This window comes from Triturus cristatus, chromosome 4_1 (genome assembly GCF_964204655.1).
Source record: "Triturus cristatus chromosome 4_1, aTriCri1.1, whole genome shotgun sequence".
NCBI lineage: Eukaryota > Metazoa > Chordata > Amphibia > Caudata > Salamandridae > Triturus > Triturus cristatus.
In genome coordinates this window covers 265,502,269-265,515,725 of record NC_140585.1, presented here as the reverse complement: position 1 = coordinate 265,515,725, position 13,457 = coordinate 265,502,269, and the positions used below count along the sequence as shown (strand labels likewise).

The following is a 13,457-nucleotide window of genomic DNA, read 5'->3' as shown; positions in this document are numbered from 1 at the left end:
TCACCGATTATGACTTTATAGAGGCTGATGACAGCCAGGTGCTGAAATCTCACACTTCATTTTGTCTGTTTTGGGGGTGCTTTAGTCTAGATAAAGTTTGATGTGAAAAACATCACATTACACAAAGAATGTGTGCAGAGAGCAGCGTGAGAAGGACATTTGATGGATAACCACTCCAAACTGGTGTGAAGTTTGGGACGGTGGATCCAAATTCATTCTCCAAAAATTGTGCATAAAAGTGGGACCCAAACCACCCAACTTTGCTCTAGTTCCTATCCTTCAAGACCATGGAAGGTAGAGATCCTCACACTAATATAAAGACTGCTTCATGACCAGGGCTGGTGTCTGCTTGACAGCCAGTCTCCCAGAGGTGAGGGGACATTACCTGAAGTCTGTACTATCTGCTGGAAGAGCTGAGGGCCAGCCTGAGTGCGTCGTAGCCTATCGGGCTGCTGAGACAGTGAAGGAGTCTTGCTGGTCCTGCAGGAGGAGAGACTGTCCAGGAAGATAAGCCCTGCATCCTTGAGAATGTGGGACGTCCATAGGAAGCTGGCTACCTGAGACCGTCTCACAAAGGGAAACTGTTTAAGTAACTGCATGTTTAGAACAGGTTGGGTTGGGTTGCATCTGCCATGTTGACAATATTTCCTCCTACCATGGCTGACACTGTATGTATCGGCACAATCAGGGCAGCATCGACCATAGTAACTTGCACAGTGTTGGAGGGGGCCTGGACATGCTTTGTGGATGAAATGAGCTGCAGTAGCCCACCCGTCCACTGCACCCCAGAGTTAGAGCCTGGTGGCTGCCTGAATAGAGAGACGGCCACACCTGAGCTATACATTGGCTCACTGTGGGACCAACCTCGCGGAGGAGTATGTGCCTGTTGGATACCCTCTAGGGGAGCACCACAAACTACTTCTATATACACTACACCACCAGGGGTAGAGTACTTGAAATACATGAAACAATGTGAACTGAGCGTGTATTTGACTTGTGGAAGACATTCAAGACTAAACATGTACTTAAGTCATATACTTATGCCGTAACTACTGGACTGTATCAGTCATGAAGGGGTCGCTCACGGAGGGTTTAGGACAAGGGGGCTCCGTGGAAGTAGCTCCACCACAGAGAAGCGCCAACAGGAATACTGGCTTGTGTCCTCTGTTGCATAATTGAGAAATACTTTCTTTTCCTAAAAGACAAGCATTTAGTTTGACTTTGAAGTTAATGTGGCTTTTGCATGATTGTTGAATTCTGAGCTGTGCACCCTCACATTTACCTCTTTGAGAATCCGGTGACTGCTGGCGCTCGTTACCCATGCAATGAAGTACGGAAAGGGATTGTACTACTGAGCAGTAGTAAGAAGGGCCTCAGGACACCAGTAGTAAACTACCTCAATCCACCACATTTGTGGCCCAGTAGAACCTGCGGGTTCTGTGCACCCCCTCCCCTTTTCCTGAATGGGGTCTGACATAAATTATCTAAGTTAAAAGAAAACGAGAAGGAACATATTGTCATGTTGTGTTTACTATTATTGGCCTGACTGACCTCAGTTTCACAAGAGGACAACATACCTGGTTAATCAGAAGTAGTCCAAGAGTCAGCTTCAAACATTATGGATTTCAGACCTAAATTACAAATCTAGTTTGTAATTTTGTGTATAGGCTAGTAAACAATTGGCAGATTCTAGTAGTTGCTAGTGTTATACACCTGGAATAGATATTGAATCTAGATGTCCACGTTCAAATCCACAGTTCCTAGTTAACCTAATTGTTTTATTCTATTTTAAACACAGTATCTCCCATAGTATCTATTGAGCAATATATAAATATGCACACTTTTACATTTACCTGCTTCCCGAGAATGCTGATCTACATTTTGTGACCAAAGACAGGTATGATATTTTTTAGGCTTTACAACCAGTGATTAGCATTAGCCTGACCTCGCCAGAAATTACAACATGTGACTTAATGTCCAATGAATATATCACAAGAAATCACATTGGACTAAGTTCCGAAGAATTGGCAGAAAGCACTTGGCGATGATGACTCAATGGAGTTCAATTACATGACACACATGAGTAACTATTGAATACTGTGGCCAGCCTTGGCCTCAATAACACCTCTTCACCAGCTAACAGGATGTATTATTGTCTCTCAGTACCTTTATTAGCTTCTGAAAGACCTGCATTTTAGGGCTTTCAGAGGAATGCTACCATTTTCTTCCTTCTCAGAGGTCTGCAGATAAGGCAGCTAGTGTCAAAGATTTCAGGCGCATCAGCTTAGAGTCCTGCAGAGCTCTCAATTTTCCCAGGTCACTTCTTAAGTTGCTCAGCTAGTATAGATTTTTCCTTTGTAATTTTGAACTTGCAGTCTAGATTTCATAATTGAATTAACAGGGCTACAAGTCCAAGAATGTTATGTTATGTGAATTTGTAGAGCGAGGCTAATCCAGGGGTTATCCAGGCGCTGAATAGGGCAGGCCTGATGGGGGGAGGAGGAGATCATGTCTGTTTCGTCTGGAAGAGCCATGTCTTGAGGTTCCTTCGGAAGTCTGTGAGGTAGGTTCTGAGGCGTTTCTGGAGGTCGTTCCAGGTCTTGGCTGCGTGATTTAGGAAGGAGCATCCTCCACTTCTCGTCTTCTTGATGCGAGGAAGGTGTGCTTTTCCCTGGGATGCAGATCAAAGGTGTCTGAATGGTTAGTAGGAGTTGAGGCGGTGGTTGAGGTAAGCTGAACCGGTGTTTTAAAAACTTTGTAGTCGTGGGTGAGTAGCTGGAACTTACATTTTTACTGGACTGGGAGCCACTGGAGGTTGTTGAGGTGTGGAGAGATCTGGTTATTTTGTAGGATGGTCAGGTTGAGTCTGGCGGTGGCCTTCTGGGTGGTTAGGCGTCGGCGTAGGGCATGTCCTAGGATTCCGATGTAGAGGGCGTTCCGTAATGAAGTCTACTTGTGATAAGAGCCTGGGTGATCATTCGTCTGGTGTTCCATGGGATCCACTTGAAAATCTAGCATAGCATTCGCAGGATGTAGGAAGCATGATGAGGAGACTGGGTTGATCTATTTGCTCGTGGAAAGGTTGGTAACCAGGATGATCCTGAGGTTCTTGACATGGTCCGCAGAGATTGGTGGTGGGCCAAGTTTGGAGGCATCCCAGGGGAGTGGTTGTTGCAGATGATAGGGACTTCAGTTTTTTCTGTGTTGACCTGGAGGCAGTTGTTTTTCATCCAAGTGCGACAAGAAGATGAGCTGTGTCAAATACACATTAAATACCTAGAGAGGGTAAGCGCCTCATAAATGCACCTAGAAAATTTGAGATGTGTGGGTTCAGTGTCAAGTTGTTGCTGCTACTCATGCCAGTCTGACACATAGCATATAACATCATTGTGGCAGGTTAGCAGATTGTCTTCTGAAGCACTGCTCGGTGCTGGGAGTAGGATGCAGTGAGCGTCAAGTAGTGAGGTCATCTCAGCTGTAAAGAAAAGGGTGCCTTGAGCCAAGACATAGCTGTGCATCAGTAAGCAGTGCATTATGGTAAACCTCTCAACTTTGCATCAGATTTCCCTGGTTGTTCGCTACCAGGGAGGCTTCAGGGTCCATAAGCATACTTACATTTTGCTGCAGAGGATGGACTGGCTGGCTTAAACTTGTCTTTGAGGCCTGTCTGATGTAAACATTCATGACAGTGCTACTTTCAGACTTGCAGTGAGCTGTGAGGCAGCTAGATCTAATCCAGGAAGGTGCGCTGTGAAGGTTACCCTTGGATTTGGCTGGGTCTGAACTGGGGTGTCGAAGTGAGCTAAAGAACGATGATGGATTCAACTCCGATCTGTGACTGGTGATGAGTTTCTGAAAAGATTCAGCACTCCGTCCATCATCTCCTTATGCTTGCTTCGTTTGCCCTAAGTTGGCAGAGTATGCCCAGACGTGGGTCTTTTGCTCACTTTGCTACTGGATTCAAGCTAGCCTGGCTGATGAGGGGTGTCACACCGAAACCGGTCCCAGTATGCTTGTTTCCGGTCTAGGGAAGACTTGGCTTCGCAGATCGGTTTGGACTGTTCCCATGAGGAACAGGGTCAAGACTGATTTGCATATGGCTGGGTCTGAACTGGGGTAGCAAAGTGAGCTAAAGAACGATGATGGATTCAGCCCAAATTTGTGACTGGGGGCGAGTGTCTGAAATGTTTCAGCGCTCCGTCCATCATCATCTTGTGTTTGCTTAACCCTTAGATCTGAGGCAGTGGTCATCAGGAGATCAAAGCTCCTCTTATCAGGCTTTCTCAGAAACGGTGGAGTTCTCTCTTTGTCTTAAGATGGGCAGGACCTCAGATGCCCTTTTCGCTGTCTCCCTGACTCCAGTTGTGCAGGCTGTGCACTGAACAGCACGAGCCATAGGAACAGCAAACTTTGTCTATTGCACATAGCTTCACCCAGAACCTATATGCCCTTTGAGCATTCACCACACCCTGGAGTGGAAGCAGGCCCCGTCTATCAAGTTCATGTAGGAGAGGGTTGAGCCCCATTTGCAAGTCCATGCAGGCCATGTGAAGATTAATTGTTACTTCAGAGTAGCCTGGAAAAAACTGTTAACATGAATCATTCTAATCAGTAAGTCTGCCGTAGAAGCTGTAGCCTACCTCCTAAATTGGCAAGTATGGATCTAAACCATATGGCTCTAAATGGATTTTAGGAGTCACTGAGCTAAGTTTACCAAAGACGGCATTGTTTCTAGTATGCATTTCTCGAGTCTATAAAGGACACCTAGCTTTTACGATCACATCCGTTTTCCCCAATTCAAAGATGGCTTAGTGTGGGGGGCGTGGCCAGCTGTCGACGGGAATGGTCGTACGGCAGCTGAGCTCGGTCGTGTCACTCCCGTAAAATCCGCATTTCACTGTCTGCCCCGGCCCGATCTTCGCCCCAGACGTCTGCCTGACCTCCGGTGCCTTCACCTGTGGTGCGGAGTGAGTTTCAGACCTAACGGGCACCGCTGGGGTTAGACGCTTCACGAGACAGACTCACCAACCAGGTCCGTGCCGACCGGAAGTGCACCCTCGCAGCGGTGGACGCCTACTAGATGCTGTGGATGCGGCCTGGTCCGGCGTGGACGCGTAGCTGCCACCCGACTCGCCCCGCGCTCGGAGCGCCACCGAGACTGCCTGATCACCTGATGGGCGCAATCACCGGACCCTGCCTGAGGACTCCAGCCGCCTCATCGTCGCGCTGCGTTACAGCGCTTCCTCGTTCCAGGTCATCACGGAGCCCTGTGCCTGCGTGGCCGTCACCGGCCGCTTTCCCTGCAGGTGGCGCCGCCGAGGAGTGGGCCTGGACAACGCAACGCTCCCCCGCCTTGGGGACGCAAGCATCACCGTCACCGCGGGCCCCGGGCATCTCTAGGCCACCGCGCCTTATGTTCCTCCGCTGGTGGTGTGAGCCTGCGAGTGGAGATACTGCGTTGTAGTCTGGTGAGTCATGCCACACCATTCTGGCTTGCCAACTGCTCACATGAGACGCCGGGGGGCGGGGGCCCAAGTGCGCAACTGGTGGTGCTACTCTGCTGACCGCCTTCTTGCGGCGGGTGGACTGTCGATTATCCCGGGTTAAGGCTTGTTGCGGATCTCTCTGGGCCTGAATACCGACTCATCATTTGCCCTGTGCCCTGCTCAAGGCGCCGGAACCTCCACCTTTCTGGGCCCTCATCGTGTCGCTTGCTCTACGCCCTTGGAGGTGTCAGCGGGGCAGGTGCCACAACCGAAAGGCCGTGTGGGGTCTTCATCGGCAGGCGGCGGTGTGTGGCTCCTGCGTCTCGCCCCTTCGTAGCCTTTCTCCTGTGGAGGTGTCAGGGCGACGGGCCGGAGTGGGCGCAATGCGGCACAGACCAAACTAGACAAGTTTGCATGGCAGAGGAGCCACGAGGACAAGCAGGGCACCGCTGTGACTCCTGATGGAGATTCGCAATCCACCAACAAAGACCTCCTGGTGGCAATAACCACGGTGCGGACCTCTTTAGAGCACAAAATTGACACGGTCGCAACAGAGGTGGCCCTCATCTGGGAAGACATGTAAAAAATGGCTGACCGTGTCTCGACCGTCGAGTCCACCACGTCGGAGTTGGTCACCGATACCGCCCTCCTCAAGAAGCAGGTGGCTGAGCTGCATTCCTCTCAAGAGGCCTTCGCAGTTCAACTTGACTATGAAGGTAGAATGCGCCGCAACAATATCCACATTCTAGGCCTTTCGGAGCAGGCGGAGGGGCTTACCACTGATCTCTACGTTGAGGAGCTTATCCTGAAACGTCTTCAGCCTAGGGGCCTCTCCAAGTGTTTCTCGATTGAACGCGCCCACCGGGTGCCTGGTGGCAAGCCCAAACCAGGGACGCCCGCTCCTTGCCCGGGTGTTCAACTATAGGGACCGAGACTTGATCCTTCAAACAGCAAGAGTGTCCCCTCCATTGACTGTTGAATAGTGTGGTTTCGTTTTTTCCGGATTTCACACTGAGGGTCCAAAAGCAGCTACGAAGTTTCCAGGAGGTGAAACGGGCTCTCCGGGATCAGGAGATCAAGTACGCCATGTTGTTCCCTGCGAAACTTAGAATTGAGTCAGATGGCAAACTGTGGTTCTTCACTCGTCCTGAGGACGCCTGGGACTGCCTCGAGGGTTGGCGCGTTGTGGGCAAGAAATCCCACAAGTCGCCGCCGAGTACTGGGGATCTCACCAAGTAGCGACAGCAATCTCGATCGTCGCCTCAATTTGATGCAAGTTCTCAATGCCCCCCGGGGTGACCATGTAAGACTGAACTTACCTAACTGCTACTGGATGTTTTTTTGGTTTGTATGGCTATGGTGGGGGTGCCATTTGTTTTGTGGGCTGAGGCTCTGTCATTTGTATGAGCAGCCGAATGTACATTGGGACCCAGCGTTGGTGCTTCTACGTTTATTTGGACTCTGATGTGCAGGCTTTGGCCTTTTCTGTTTCTTAACTCTTTTCTTCAGGCCGCATTTTGTGTTTTTCGCTTGGGTCGTTGGGGCCGGGGTGGGTGCTCGTTTCACTGTCTTCTGCTTTAGGGAGTGGGGCTGTACACGTCCCCGAAGTTGTTGTGGATGGGCGCTTTGCACGTTTGGGGTGGCGGATGGTTTCAGGCCCGTTTTGCAGGGAGGCAGGGTCACTTGGGGGGATCACTTGGGGGGATGGGTGAATTGTTGTGTTTGGTTTTGTTATGTTTGGTAAAAAATAAAAAAAATAAAAAATGGCTTAGTGTGATGTGAATGCCGTAAATGCAAAAGCACATTTCAGACATCTATTCTTTAAAGCTAACAGTTTAATATTTGATCTAATTAAATGAACAACTAATTTGCAACGCTAGTCTTACACAAAGCCATACATGATGAGAAGCAGGTCCATGAAGAACTAAGACTTAAATACAAGATATTGATGCATGCATACCATAGTTTCTAACCTGATATAAGATTTTAATAAACAGCTAAGTGTACCTATTAAAATAATTACCCACAAAGACAAAGAAAACTCTGAAAGGCATCCGTGTATTGTTGAGTCCTGGATGTTGCTGACTAAGGTTTAAACGCCAGTCTTAACTTTAGTGGGCATGACCTGAACGATGTCATAGTTTTAACAAAGTGGGACATTATGGGTTACTCCATACCAGGACTCAAAATCAGCTATGCAGCTTCTTGATGTTGCCTTTCCCTAAGGTAAGACACTTATCTCTGTGGAGGCTGCATTTGACATAGCTGTGGCGACAGTGGTTTAGGTTTTTTACATGGAAACATAATTTGGGTACTTGTTGCCCACTACACCTATCTGCAGCTTTAGGCAGAATGACCCCCTTTTGATATTTTTGGAAACTTGTTAATGTAAATCCAAAATTGCAAATCCATCCTGAGTGGGTCTTGGACAGAAACTAACCACTCAAGTAGAAAAATGCAGATGACTTCTCCAGAAGATAGGTGTACACTGGAGGAATTTAGAGCAAAACAAGAGGATAGACTTTAGAAGGTACAGGGATGAGAATAAAACTCCCAGAGCCCTCAAACAAGATTTCTTAGATGGGGGCTAGGGGATATCTGTTCTCTGAGTATGTTTGGAATAGGTGTGGCAGGGAGGGAAGTACCTCTAAATGCACAGTTTTATCCAGCTTGTGGCGTGTTGTATGTTAGAATAATCCAGAGAAGATCTAAAACCACACCCACCACTAATACTTTGTGAAATCAACTTTTATCCAACTTGAAGTGTGCATTTCTTTCCAAATATGCTTCCTGCTTCTCTAAGTCTAGGCTTCCCATTAATTAGTCAGTGTATTTAGGCAAATGCTTGGCATTAAATAATGTGTTTTACCTTGTTTTGCTTTTCTTTTGTCTACTGATGGGGCAACTCTGGAATTGCTTCAAGGAACTTTTGAGGGTTTATAACTGAAAGGGGTGCAAGGGAAGCAACAATGACATTGTAAAGTTAAATAAGAGTAAGACAGTCTGAGTTTGAGAAACAGGGCAAACTAAAGACCTGCAAAAAATGATGAGCTTTGAGTAGTTTCTAGAAATTGATCAAATTATCATTTTAAGCAGAGAGGAAAAATGGAGCAGGCTCCTTGAGGAAGACCTCTGAATATCAAATAATCTGCCTCTAAATCTTTTGTATCCTGCCAGGTGAACAGAAAGACAGTTTTTGGTAACAGACCTAAAGCATTTTGCTGCCTTAAATGTGATTATTTGTTTTACTGCCACCTAGTGAAACGTCAGAAAATGTGGGTGATGCCATCAGTGCATTCCAGTCCAAGGATGATATTAGCAGCATATTTTTGGACTCTATGCCCGGTAGTTATAATAGAGAGGCTGGCGACAATACGGTCATGTACTCTGGAGAGTTCCAATGCCAAGACAAGGTGGTCTTTTAAAGTATAAGTAGAAAAGGCAGGATTGCTCATAGGACAAGTAAATGGTAAAGACATTTTGAGACCATGTTGATGTTGAGCACATGGAAACCAGGATTGAAATGGAAGCGTGTCTAGACAAAGAATGAGTATATTTGTCTTGAAGGAGTTGGTAAATAACCATTTCCATCTAACTGAGGAGGCTTTCAAGATAATGCGTTACTTTTAAACCATTCCCATAATTTTGGGTAAAATCTGCAAACATATCATATCCAAAATTGAAACACTCAAAATGTTTTGTATATTAAATTTTATATGTGTTGCAGGGAATTTGGGAGAAAGCTGAGTCCATGTGAATGTAGGTTACGCAGAAAACAAAGTGAGATCACTTTAACCGATAGAGACCTGTTGGTTAAGACCGAAGGAAAACCACTGCACGGCAGTTTCATTGACCTTGCAGTTCGATAAGTCAGTCTAAGAGCATGTTGTATCAAATGGCACTCTAAAGAAAGGGATCCTCTGTCTGCTTAGCAGTAGGGAAGTCTGCGAATTACTTTGTGTCTATTTGTTCGGATACAATTTCATGAACTTCCCTTATCTGTGTAGGAATGGCCTCAGAAGCACCCTGCGTCAATGAAGTATTTGGGTCCAACAGAACGGCCCCCAGAAGAGCCAGAGGTGAGACCTCAAAGACCTTCCCTGTACAGAAGAATTTGTCGACGTCTCTCTCTCTACTGGAATCCTCCCAATGAAGGTAGGCAAACCCCTCTAAGACTACCCACATTTTAATTTCCTCCTCCCATCTGTCACCATTTCTATGATTTACAGAAATGGGCATTACTTACAGATATGCAAATAAGTAAATCGCTTGCTAAAATTCATTGAAAAGGGCAGTCTAGTCCGTTCTCAACGAATATGGAAGGCATGCTTGGAGAAAATGAAGAGTGAAGAAACATGTACACTCAAATCACAGGATGTTTAACTTCATCTTTATTAGCCAAAAAAGGATGTGTTTGGCAGTCTCTGGTGCTTGTGGAAGCAATAAACTGACCTCTAAGCAAAAGTGCCATCATAATTATTTGCTTTGTGGGTCTGTGGATAGTCTGCATCCAACATTCCCTTCACCTGTGGAATCCAATCCCACTCGTCTCTAAGACTGATCAGCAACAGAACCCACAAAGTAACTCCTCTTAACCTGAACTAACATTTAATCTTTTTATTTAATAAGAGAAAATCTTTTGACACAAATTACATTGAATCATATTGCAAAAAAGTAATAATGTACAATTTATCACAAATGGTTCACAAGATCTCCGACTCCATGTGGTCTTTCAACAGCGTGATTCTTGTTATTCATAGTTCATAAGAAAACTGCGCATGTACAGCCAACCCGTTTTTCAGGGTAAGACCACCGCTTCCTCTGGGCTCTATAATTGTCAGTTGTTCATCATTAGTAAACAGCAATTAGAAGGTCAACTGTGTCATCCCCAGATGCATTTTCAGTTATTCCGTCCTTTTGTGCTTTGAAAATTCAGATACCAGGGGTGATTTTTTCAAGACTTAGGATATACCTATAATTGTGACTGGGTTTATTAGAATTTGTAGTGACTGCGAGCACATTCGTAGCGCCATGGTGTTGAATGAATAGATGTTGATATGACTAGATTTTACAGTGTTTGCGTGGGGTGGACTGGAGCCAGTGACGAGCAGATTTCATCAGAAATCTTACTGAGGATGACACAGTTAACCATCTAGTTGCTGTTTAGTAAGGCTGATGTACTATCAAAGACCATTTTAGAGCCTTGAAAAAACAGTTCAACTTGGTGTCAGGTAGGCAGACTGCATATTCCAGAACCGGGTTGCTTGAACATAGAACAGAGATTTATCCTTAAGAATCTTCTTAGTCTAAAATGATCCCAATTATCCAGCTTCTGCAAACCTCTGCAGTCCTATTGGACTATGTAGGTACGCAAGTTGTCTGCTACAAATGATAGGTCTGTTTGTGAGTGGTATGATGAGCAATGTGCAGGACTGTAAAATCTGCTCTCCTGGCAACCAGTAAACCATTCTCAGGGCTGAGGTTACGCCCCCCACCCTCCCATTTCACTGTATCACATTAGCCTATTTTAAAGTTATTAGAGTTTATGTAGACTAAAGCAGACAATATGAACTTGACACCACTAGAAGTGTTATGGTTGATAGGATAGAACCAAACGGTTTCTGTTTTTGACAACTTGTCAATCTGCAGCGTGCTACACAGTGCAATATCAAGAATAACCACCACCATGTTGTTCGCTATGGTAACTGGCTTGAGCTAAAGTCCTATTGTTTTTCTTCGGCATACCATATTTCCATATATCTAGATCTTCATCAAAGGATGCTAATCTTTTTTTTTTTTTCTTCAGATTGTTTTATTAAAGGTGTTTTAACCCATCCAATGTTTGATCTGTTGGAGGGATACAGTGTAAGATGTTGCTGTGGTAACATTGTTGTGCTTGGGTTCAAATAAGATCTAAGCTTCAGCTCTGCAGAGTCGGTTAATAGCTGTGTGTGATATTCAGTAGATGTTGAACCCAACAGGTTATACCTCCACCAAATGCGCCTTGCAACTCCTTTACAGAATTTACTAGATATCATATTAGGGCTGACACTTCTAAACATCAAAGCAGATAATTGTTGTTGGGTGGCCGGGTGGTTGACAGCGTTGATGCCCACCAACAGACGGAATTAGTCCATGGTCCGACACCACCAGCTTATTTCAACTTATTCTGCCCCTTTACGAAATAAATCAAGATTTGATTGCTGTTTTCTGTCCACCAGCAAGATAGTTTTCAGATTCTACATATGGCTAGTTTGTTTCCACTCTTTGGTGACTTGTTTCCCCTCAGTTAAATCACACTCTAACCATGGCTAAGGAAGTGGTAAAGCATAGATAGGAAGACCGGTGTAAATACTGACATTTTCTATTTGGGTTTCTCATTCCCCACTCTATGTGCACGTTTGGATTCTGCTCTTGTGGTATAAATGTGCAGCATTTTAGCACCTCTTTAGTGTGTCCAGCAACTAGGGGTAGTTTTACATGTAACAGTAAGACTTAGTGGTAACAGGACGGCATGTAAGTGGTATTGAGTGGATTGTAGATTCTAGATATGACTTTTTGCACTAACAATAGGATGGTGCATAATACCATTTTGTCTATGGGTGCAGTCAGGGCACTCTGATTCTTCAGTATGGAAATTGTTGTTGCCTTCATGCAACTTATTAAACCCAGTAAATAGCCACATTGAAATTGTCACTTACATAAGTATTATATGAGTAGTCATTCCCATATATGTAAAGCTATTAAAAGATCAGTCTTGTAGTCAAAGCTTAAGGCATTATATTTGCTCAGTGTTTGACTAAAAACAACAATTGTCGTAATAAAACTTAAGAAGTTTTTTCCGCTTTTTGTTCCAGAATTCAATTATTTATAATAAAGTTGTAAAACTTGAAATGGGTGCTACCGTGTGTAACACCTTTATGTAATAGTAGGAAAGTGTAATGACTGAATTATCTATAAAAGCATTTGTCAGTTGCGTATTGGCTATATCACCCCATATATGTGCAGTTTGGTGGTGTACAGCTACCCTTTAGTCCTCCACCTACTGCCAACTCTTAGACAGCGACCTTCAGATACCAAGTGCTCGAGGCTTGCTGTTCGATGGGGCAGAGTCTCACTGTTCCAAACCCGCTGCTTTAGCTTTACCAGCTTCTTGGTTACCACAGCAAGAGTAGAGGTCATATCCCTGGTGCTCTCCAACTCTGTGGTAGCCGGAAGGTAACTTGTGGCCCACTTATCCTTTTAAGATCAATTACACAAGTGTCATTGAGTTTGGCAGTAATATTGAATAACATTACCACTAGAGTGCAGTAAGGTAACAAGTGCTACGTAAGACAACCAATGTTTTGCAGACATTTAGATTAAATGAAGTGACACAACCGAACGGACCAATAAAGTATGCTGGAATTGCTTAGAAAGCTCACTTGTGCTGCAAACTGACTGAGCGCTGCCGGTGGCCCACATTTGATTCTCAGCAATAATGTGACCATTCCATGGAACATTTCCGGGACGAGTGGACTAAGGAACTCACAGGTGCCCAGTAAGAACATTAACTAGTGGAGCTAACTTAGTTGATGAATTGGCTGGGCAAGTGTAGCTACTCAGAAGATAACTTGGGGAGTTACCGGTGGTGATGTATGTATCCAGTAAGCATCAAGATAATATTTTGGTAATATACCCCAGGTGATTAATGCATTTGCTGCATAGAATTGTGTATAATCTGCGGTTAACATGTTTGAATTATCAAAAAAATAAATAGCTGAGGGTTGTGGAGTATTTTGTGCAACATGCAGGTTACATTTCTGTTCTAGTAAGGTAACTCAGTGGATTTAAGACATTGAGGCAGAGATCCTTTTGTAACCTATAGGTCACAAGTTATTGTCCAGGTGAAATAGTGCACTGTGTTAAGCACCTACAAGGTAAAAGTTGGAATTTATGCAGGTTTCAACTTAAACATTAGACATTCTAAAT

At 45.0% G+C, this 13,457-nt stretch overlaps 1 protein-coding gene across 1 annotated transcript in view; it reads left to right on the top strand.

Annotated features, from left to right (window-relative positions):
• The window catches only part of AGK (acylglycerol kinase), a 187,675-nt gene that overhangs the window by 134,083 nt on the left and 40,135 nt on the right, over positions 1 to 13,457 (top strand). Inside the window, exon 11 of the mRNA XM_085652021.1 lies at positions 9,494 to 9,641. Coding sequence (XP_085508147.1) covers positions 9,494 to 9,641 — 148 coding nt within the window. The remainder of the gene's footprint in view (positions 1 to 9,493; positions 9,642 to 13,457) is intronic.